Here is a 9999-nt window from a genome sequence, read left to right as displayed (position 1 = left end):
CTAACATATGTGCACAACGATCTACACGTACTAACTGAATTTCAGTCAATTTTTTTTTAAAAGAGCAAATTTTTCTCTATTGGTGCATTTTGTGAGAAGGGTCAACTGTGGTTACTGTGTTGAATTTTCCTAGCCCTTGCTGTTTTCTTTTCATCCCAAGCCAAACATTATCTTGATAACACAGTAAACAGTATCTCTAGATACTTTGGACTAGTCTTTTGCAAGTGGTCATGCAGTCTAGGGCTAGTAGGAGATTATTGGTATTTACTCTCAGGAATAACATTCACAAACCTTTTTTTTTACCAGGGTGGAGAAACTATTCTGAAGTTCTCACTAGTCCAAATTTTGCATACAGACAAAAAGAACAGCTACTGCAACCTTGAACCTGCCCATTAATGAATAGTACCTGAACAGTGCTGTTTAGGTATTATGTGTGCAGTTTTACTAATAAATTGACATTGAAAAAACTCTTCTGCAAAGCTGGCAATGTGCTATTTTACAGATATGGCTGGACTGCAAATTTCACAATTCCTTGAACAGAATTAATGGAGTTAAGATTCAGCAGTTTCTGTTATTCATTCTTGATTCTTCCAATATTTGAGAGCATGTCCCAAAGAAGTGGGAGAGAACATATTCTATAAAGACAAGAAGCAATGGATGAAAACTAATCAAGGAGAGAAGCAAGGAAGGAGAAATTTCCTAACAATGAAAACAATCAGTGGAACTGCTTGCCTCCAGAGTTTGTGGGTGATTATTACTGGAGGTTTTAAAGAAGAGATTGGAAAGTCATTTGTCCAGAATATTGGGTCTCCTGCTTTGGCCATCGGTTTGGTCTAGAGATCTCCAAGGTCACTTCCAACTCTGTCATTCTGTATTTATTTGATGTCCTGTTCCTCATTCTGCTGAAATATACCTCAAGTTCATGCTTCATTACATTCCTTAACTGTAGTGACAAAGAGTTTGATAGCAGTCAGGCTGTCTCTCTCTGAGTAATATCTCATGTCAGGGAATGATGAGAGTTGATTTGTGGATGCATATTGCTTAACTACTTACAGAAGGAAAAAAGTAAATATGGGGATCGCTGACCTTGGAAAGTGAAGTTCATTCAGTTCAGAGTACATATGCTTTGGAACAGGGTCTCTAGAAGAGTATTTAAATATCTGCAACCAGACATCAGTATTGGAATTGGATTTAACTTCTGCTGCCTATGATAGAACAAGTCATGCGGACAGCCATCCTACTTTGGATTCTGGGTTTGCTGTCACAATCAGCTTTGGTCATTTCAGATCCGTAAGATTTCAATTTCTTTTTTGTTTTTCTTTGTTCAATTAATTTAATAGAGAAAGATGAGTGCAGATGCATTAATAAAAGCAAGAATTTTTAATATAAGTGAATGATTTTAGTTCAGAATTTTCAAGGAAGTTTTAAAGGCAGACTAAATAATGTCTAGGGCCACATTTGTTTGATTCTTTGTTTTATCTGATTTATTAATTTCAGCTTAATATTCATTTTCAGAATGTCCTTATCTGCTCCAAAGTTTTGTCTATAAAATAAAAACAGCATCTGAATCTTCTGCAAGACTTAAGGGAAGCACAATGGACCAAGTGGTCAGAAGTGTTTGAGATGGCTTGAGAAAGAAAACAATATTTATGGAGTGGAGACTGGAAATGCAAGCAGGGACTGAATTTGAATTACCTAATTTCTGCACACAAGGAAAGAGAGAGAAAGTGCAGGTTTAGATTACTCAAATTTGCCACTTTTTAAAAGTGTCAGATTATTTCTGAAAGAACAGTGCTGTTAAATTAAATTGGCCAAAATAGGAGAAGAAATACTAGGGGGTTTTGTAGGCATCTATGCAGCTGCACTTTCTAACAAGCAGGACCAGCTGATAAGTGTATCACTATGCCTGATAGTCAGATTTGTACTGAATGAAATTGAGTTTTTCCACTGACACTGCTCAAAAAATACAGGGAACACTCAAATAACACATCCTAGATCTGACTGAATGAAATATTCTCATTGAATACTTTGTTCTGTACAAATTTGAATGTGCACAACAGCCTGTGAAATTGATTGTCAATCAGTGTTCCTTCCTAAGTGGACAGTTTGTTTTCACAGAAGTTTGATTTAATTGAAGTCATATTGTGTTGTTTAAGTGTTTCCTTTATTTTTTTGAGCAGTATATTTTAATGAATACTAAGATAAAAGTTTTAGTCAAAGACTAAGAATAAGTGAGAAAATAAGGAGAAAAGGATACAGCCTAATTTAAGTTGGCTGTAAATGTTACATTCTTGAACTCACCAAGCCTGAAATACTTCCAGGGCAATGAGATAAACCCTCTCTCTTATCTTTCAGTCATTACCTGGTGGTTTTCCCCGCCTTAATTGATCATCCCAATGTGGAAAAGTTCTGCATATTATTATGCTCCCTCCAAGAGACTAACTATCTGCTGGTGACCTTAGAGTTGAAGAATCAGAATCACACCTTAGCAGAGAAGGATGTGGAAGCACCGGGAACCTTTGAATGTATCCATTTCCAGGCAAGTTGCTCCATAGGAAGCGTTCAACTTATTCACCAGAAAAATAAAAGTTTGGAAGGGCTTAGGCAGGGCTTTCATTGTAGTCCTGAAGAACTGGATTTGTTTTAACCATCACCTCCCTACTTCTTTTATTTTCATTTCTGCCAGTCACTTCTGATGGCATGGGGATATCTTCAGGGAGTAATTTTTTAAAAAAAGTTTTCAAAATTAAAATTCTATGGTGCTGTGGTTGAAACTCTACCTATTATTTGTATGTGTCACATTGTCACAGGCAGGACAGTATTTCAGAACTTTGGTAACTTTAAAATGTGTGGATTGCATTTAAATACAAAAAAGAACAGCCACTGCAACCTTGCAACCTTGAAGCTTCTCAGAATTCCCCATCCAGTGTGCATCTTAAAGTTGCCAGGTTTGAGAAATAAGGCTCTAGAAGAAGATACCAATCTAATAGCTCTCTGAAGGTGTTTGGGAAGCCTTCAACAAGAACATCCCTCTGCTTGTATCTTTTTGCAATTGGTATTGAGAGGTGGTACCTGAAGCTGAATTTGTGTTTGGGAGGTGTTTGGGAATTTGTGTCTGAGGTGTTTGGGAATCTGCTCGGTAGATTTTGAGCTTGTACATTTGATGTATAAGCTCCAAGTCTACCGAGTCTAGCTGGTACATCAACTTTGATACTGAGTAAACGTTATCTTAGGAAGTAGCATATATGCAACAAAGAGCCTATTTATTTCGGTGGCATGTAGGTACATGGGGTACATTTTAAAACCTTTGCTAAATTGTGTTTTTTCCCCCCTTCAGGCCCCAAGCTTTGTTTCCACAACCAAGACTGATTATGGTGTAAGTTTTGTCCCACCTAACAATCCTCTTTTTTCTAATGCAGTTATTCATGTCATTAGAAGGTTCTTTTTTAATTCCAGTAATCTCCAACTGGCATCTCTCAGGTTATGGAAGGATTAGCATGATTGAAGAACATGAAAAAGTCCAAAGGGGGGGGGGAGAAAAATGGCACAAAGATATTCAGGAGAAAGGCCATTTTGGGTGTGCCCATGTATGTATGCAGAGACACCCCAGGGGTATCAAATGGTGATCCTGTGACATCAAATGAGTGTATGAAAGCTTGTGCCTTGAGGATATAAAGTTGTCATTTTATTTTATTCTAATGGCAGTGTTAGATCCTAGAGGGCTTGTGAGTGCCACATCTGTAGTATGTGACCCAGCTGGGGGAGGCAGATAGAGAACTCAGCACTTTTCTGTTCTTAGCCATCTCATAAAGTTTCTCTGTCTGATGTAGGAAGAAACAATAGCCAAAGTGCACATTCTAATCCGAGAGGGCAGCTCTGTGACCTTTGAGGCCCAGAAGAAAGTGCTGCTGAAGAAAGCTTTCCCCAGAAATATTATACAACCCAGCAAGGACTTTTATAAGCCTGGAGAGACAGGTAAGCACAAATTCTTTACTAGAATCTGGAATAGCTTCTTCACCTCCTGGCACGGGTTTCTGGTGAAGAGAGTAAGCATTGCAGGATTGGGTGGTTAAAACTGCCCTGAGTTCAGATTCTCTGCTGATAGCACACAGTTACTAATCTACCCTCAACAAGATTTTCTTAATAAAAGATAAATTTGTGAAAAATCAGATTGTCACTAATATGAAGTGAAAAAAATTTAAAAGAGAGAAAAGGAATAATGTTTAAATAATAATACATCATGATGTTAATTCATGACGTATTAATATTCATGAGGGGTTTTTTTTACAGTCAAGTGGCGCATTTTGAGGCTTGATGATGAATTTAAGGTCATTGATAAAACAGTGAGTAGTATTTTCTGTTATATGTGACTGTTACTCATGAACAACTCTACTAAAACATAGGTATTAGGGAAGTTGAAAAAAATAACCAATGACCATTTCCCACACAACGGTCCCCACGGGCATATGATCAAATTTCAGATACTTGGCAATTTACCCATATTTAGATATTTGCAGTATCCTGAGGTCATATGATCCTCTTTTGCATCTTCTGACAATAACAGCAATGGGAAGCCAAATTCACTTAACAGCCATGTTACTAATTTAATAACTGCAGTGGTTAAATTAACTGTGGCAAAATTCACTTAACAACTGTCTCGCTTAGCCACAGAAATTCAGAGCTCAGTTGTGGTCACCTGTACCTCTACCTGTATTTCTGTGAATTTGTGCAGAAACCCTGAAAGTCATTAAACAATTTATTGAAGCTACTAAGCTCACCAATCTTTATTATAGCAGTTCTTTGATTGCCTCTAAAGATAATTGAATGACTCCAAGGTTTTTCTGTTTCTTTGAAACATTTCTTTCTCTCTCCTGTCTTACAGATTCCTCTGATACAACTGAAGGTAAAATTAGATCTCTTGTTGAAATTCTTACAATAACCTCAGAAAGCTACTTAATGCATTTATTATATAGATTTAATAGCAGAAATTGAACGTTTTCAGATTATAAATTACAATTCAGCAGTCTCAAAATAAATGTTTAAGGAAGGTTTGGTCCAAGTTTGGTGGACCTGTTTAAAAGCAAGAAACTACTGGCAAAAAATTAAAAAATATTTAGAACAAATTGTAAACCAAACTATCCTCTCAAAACCCGAACTATTTCTCTTAGGAATCATCAGACAGAAATTTAGAAAGGAAGATAGGCATTTAATTCTCCATATCATTACAGTGTCCAGAATTCTTTATGCTTAGTATTGGAAAAAAGACACGACCCCTACTACCCTAAACTTTACAATTAAATTATTTAATTGCACAGAGCTGACAGGAATGACCTATGAACTTCAAGATTGAGACTAATCAAAGCTACACACATCTTGGGAAACATGGTACAAATGGCTCAAACAAAACAAATACCTAAAAAAACCTAAAAAAGAAACAATCCAAAATAGACTCCTCACCTTCCAATATGAAATGAAAATAAACTACAGCCTCAAATAACAAAAAACAAACCAATAAGATATCAACACATAAGTCATCAATCATTTGTAATGTGTTGTATATTTATATATATGTATACAGTGTTCCCTTGACTTTCACAGGGGATGCTTTCCAAGACCGCCCGTAAAAGTCAAATTTCCGCAAAGTAGAGATGCAGAAGTAAATACACTATTTTTGCCTATGAACAGTATCACAAGCCTTCCCTTAACACTTTAAATCTCTAAATTACAATTTCCCATTCCCTTAACAACCATTTAGATTATTACTCACCATATTTATTTATTAAAGTTTATTTAAAAAATATTTATTAAAGGCGGATGAAAGTTTGGCAATGACATATGGTGTCATCGGGCAGGAAAAGCTGTGGTATAAAAAAACCCCCGTGAAGTATTTTTTAATTAATAATTTTTGAAAAACCATGGTATAGACTTTTCACGAATGTCGGACCTACGAAAGTCAAGGCAATACTGTATACGTTTTTGTCTTTTTTTGTTTTTAATGTATATATTTAATAAAGGTCATTTTAAAAAAGGAAGCTACTAGGAAATTTTGGTTAAAAGCCAAAGACAGTAATAGAGAACTACATTTCTAATATTCCATAATTTGTGTTATTAAATAATCAAAGTTTTATTACAGGCTTTGAGCAGTTTGGGAAAATATGAACAGAGAAATAAAAAACAATAACACTAAAATCTTAATGTGTTATGAATTAAAAGTATTTTATAAGTAAAAACCGTTAAAAGGGGCGGCGGCATACAAATCTAATACATAGTTATTATTATCATGATTATTATTAAATGCAATATTAGACAAAAATAAAAGAATAAAGAATGGAAAGAATTTTAAGAACCAGATAGAATAAAAAAGAAAAAAAATTCTTGGCATGGCTAGTCTAGTGAAGAGAAGGACCATGATAGCAGTGTTTCAATATTTGAGGGGCTGCCATAGAGAAGAAGGAGTCAAGCTATTTTCCAAGGCACCTGAAGGCCAGACAAGGAATAATGGATGAAAAGATTCAACCTAGGAATAAGGAGAAATTTTCTGACAATGAGAACAATCAAGCAATGGAACAGCTTGCCTTTGGAAATTGTGAGAGCTTCATCACTGGAGGTTTTCAGGAAGAGATTGGGCTGCCATTTGTCAGAAATTGTGTAGGATCTCCTGGTTGAGTGGTGTGTGTGTGTGTTTGACTAGATGACCTACAAGGTCCCTTCTAACTCTGTTAATCTATATCTAATCTAATAATCCATGCAATCCAAATGTTTCACAATTTTTATTAAATTACTTACCTGAATAGCAGGCATTTAGAAAGATCACTATTAATAAAATAAACTTTTGTTAAAAGTTTTACATAGTCTAATTCCATAAAAATAAGGAGAATATTAAAAAGTATAGAAAATACATGATATAATCATAAACTATACTTTATGTTAGTAAACCAGTTCTTAAATTGCCAAGAGTAAGGAAGCAAACAGAAGAGAAAAATGTAACAAATTTGTACTGTTTATCTTTCCTTAATTATTCTGTATCTCAACTAAATGGTCCCATATTTTAAATCCCAGTAAAGCAAATTTAGCAGCCACTATATTCTTTTGAATCTTCATCCAATAGGAGCTTTCAAACTTGGATTGAGCAATAGCTTATGTAAAAGTTCAGATGAAGACTTTGTAAGGATTCTGTAAGAGCCTGTTTTGTGTAGTAGTTAATGCAACAGGCTAGAAACTGGGGGGAGGGGAGGCACAATTTTTATGTGCAGGGAACCTTCCTAAATTTTCCTTTGAGAATTATTGATGGAAGAACATTAAGTTGGAACAATAAAAAGCTCTTTCAATATTTCAAAATCATTAGCTGATTAAATATTTTACCAATTTGAAGAATCCATTGTTTCTTCTGGAGTTTTGGAAAATTAATTGACCCCCTTTTCTTTGTGAAAGCCCGTCAAATACTGGAATAACGATCTCATCTTTCCCCTAGTTCTTTTCTCCAGGCTGGCCATACCCAATTCCTGCAAGTTTTCTTCATATTTTTTCTCTGCAGGTCCTTAATCATCTTAGTTGCTCTTCTTTGCACTTTTTCCAAAGTCTCAACACTTTTTTTATAATGTGAAGACCAAAATAGGATGAGTATTCCAGGTGTGGTTTTAGTAAAGATCTATAAAGAAGTACTAATACTTCACGTGATTTTGATTTTATATCTCTGCTTATACAACCAAGGATTGTGTTAACCTTTTTGACTGCTGCCAAATACAGTTGGCTCATGTTTAAGTAATCGTGCACTAGGACTCCAAGGTCCCTCCCACTGTTACTGTTTTTGAACCACATTTCATCTAATCTGTTCTTGTACCCTTGGTTTTTCTTCCCTAGGTGTAAAACCTTGCTTTTGTCCATATTACATTTTATGCTGTTGGACAGGGCCTCTTATTCAAATCTGTTAAGATCTTTTTGCATCCTATGCTTGATCTTGGATCCTGAGACGCTGGGTATTCCAGCCAACTTAGCGAATTTGATTAGTTCTCCTTCTTTTCCCTCAGCTAAATTATTTTTGAATATATTGAAGAGTACTAGACCTAAAATGGAACCGATTGTACTCCACTGCTTATTTAATGCAATCTGGAATTAAGGAGAAACTTCTTAACAATGAGGACAATTAACCAGTGGAACAACTTACCTTCAGATGTTCTAGGTACCCTAAAAACCTCACTGGAAGTTTTTAAGAAAAGACTGAACAGCCACCTATCTGAAATGGTATAGAGCAGTCTTGGTGAACTTTTTTGGCACGCAGGAGCACCAGAAATTGGAAGAGAAGCTCCCTGATGCATGTGTGCAAGAGTGTTGGAAACTGGAAGAACAGCTCCCTTGTACACATGGATGCACCAGGAAGCCAAGCTTCTGGTTTCTGGCATGCATACACATGCATGCACCAGAAACCAGAAGCTTAAGTTTCCCAGTGTGTGCATACGTGCCCGGGAACTACTCTTCCAGTTTCCAGCACTCCCATATGCACGCTCCTGTTTCAACTCTTGGTGCTGAAAAGCCACCACTGCCCTACTCCAAGTCCATGGAGAGGGGCGGCATACAAATCTAATAAATAATAATAATATTAATAATAATAATAATAATAACAACAACAACAATAACAATAATAATAACAATCATAACCATTATTATTATTATTATTATTATTATTATTATTATTATTATTATTCATTTATAGCTTACAATCTTTTACCATAGTTTCACTAGACCTTTGGTTTTTTATTAGAGCCCATTTTTTCTATGATCTTTCTTAGTCAAGCCTGGCCGCAACATTATTTGTACAGCCTAGAAATTCACAGTCATCTCTCTATTGTTCTGTATCTTCAAGTAATCATCTCAGTACTCACTTCTGACTACTAGCAGTCTGGACTTGTCGTTGCTTTAGATCAGTGATGATGAACCTTTTCGGCACAGAGTGCCCAAACTGGAATGCACATGTACATGCGCACATGCCAGAGCCCTGGAACCTCAGAGACCAGCTGGCCAGTGCACATGTGCACAATGACCACCTGGCCTTCTGGTTTCTGGAGCTCAGCTGGCCAGTGCACATGCATATGCAGGAAACAAAAAGAGCAGCTGGCGATGGCACGCATACCCACAGAGAGGGCTCTATGTGCCACCTCTAGCATGTGTGCCATAGATTTGCCATCACGGGAATAGGGTAAGACCATAAGAGTAAAAATTTAAGAGAATTAGTTAAGAATAAATACTAGCGTAATTTAAAATTTTCTGAAATGAACAATACTGAAACATCAAATTTCAATGTAATATCTTTTATAAGCTTTTTGTAAAATTTTCAGTAGCAAAAAGCACTTGTCTGTAGGAAGTCTATCCCCTCTCTACCTAAGTCTTTCATCATACCTGAACTGACACAACAAAAGTTCTTAGGAGTTTCTTGTGATTAAAGTCCTAAAGTCACATGTGTTTTTAATGCAAGCTTTCTATTTGACATAGCTTGTTTTGTGATCCTGAGCACCACAGCATAACAGATTTCTTTTTGGTCTTCTTTTGTGCAGGATCCTGATGAAAATCGAATTGCCCAGTGGGTGGATGTGAAGCCTCTTCATGGCATTGTGGATCTGTTTTTCACTCTAGCCTCTGAAGTAGCCTTGGGCAGATACACTATTGAAATGGAAGACAAAGAACTGAGTTCTACAGCTACTGAAGCATTTGCAGTGGATGAATATGGTGATATTTCAAAGCGAGATCATATTAGCTGTTGGAGTTGGGGAAACTTTAGAACATGATATATTAAATTACTATTCACTCATACATGCACTCTGTTTTCTGCCTCTCTGAGTAATTGTGTGAACATTTAAATACTTTATTTAATAAATGCAAAGCCTCCTTTTGCTTCCTAGGAAATACTGTTTTCTAATTGTTTAAAAAATTCATCCTCCTATATCAGAAAGTCAAGGTGGTATTTAAATAATAATTTTAGAAATATATATTTGAACCTATGTTCCA

At 36.0% G+C, this 9999-nt stretch overlaps 1 protein-coding gene across 2 annotated transcripts in view; it reads left to right on the top strand.

Moving 5' to 3' along the window:
• Window positions 1–1151: 1151 nt before the first annotated feature.
• LOC139161970 (alpha-2-macroglobulin-like protein 1) overlaps window positions 1152–9999 on the top strand; it is a 100577-nt gene continuing 91729 nt past the window's right edge. Inside the window, exons 1-7 of one of the 2 annotated variants that reach the window (XM_070741845.1) lie at window positions 1152–1290; window positions 2356–2539; window positions 3338–3376; window positions 3831–3975; window positions 4291–4343; window positions 4883–4903; window positions 9549–9720. In XM_070741845.1, coding sequence (XP_070597946.1) covers window positions 1208–1290; window positions 2356–2539; window positions 3338–3376; window positions 3831–3975; window positions 4291–4343; window positions 4883–4903; window positions 9549–9720 — 697 coding nt within the window. In that variant the 5' untranslated portion in view covers window positions 1152–1207. Of the gene's footprint in view, window positions 1291–2355; window positions 2540–3337; window positions 3377–3830; window positions 3976–4290; window positions 4344–4882; window positions 4904–9521; window positions 9721–9999 lie in introns of both variants that reach the window. The other variant, XM_070741844.1, reaches the window with a different exon arrangement.

The sequence above is a fragment of the Erythrolamprus reginae genome, chromosome 2 (assembly GCF_031021105.1).
Source record: "Erythrolamprus reginae isolate rEryReg1 chromosome 2, rEryReg1.hap1, whole genome shotgun sequence".
Lineage (NCBI taxonomy): Eukaryota > Metazoa > Chordata > Lepidosauria > Squamata > Dipsadidae > Erythrolamprus > Erythrolamprus reginae.
The sequence above is the reverse complement of the archived record's forward strand: the minus strand, read 5'-3'. Positions and strand labels throughout refer to the sequence as shown.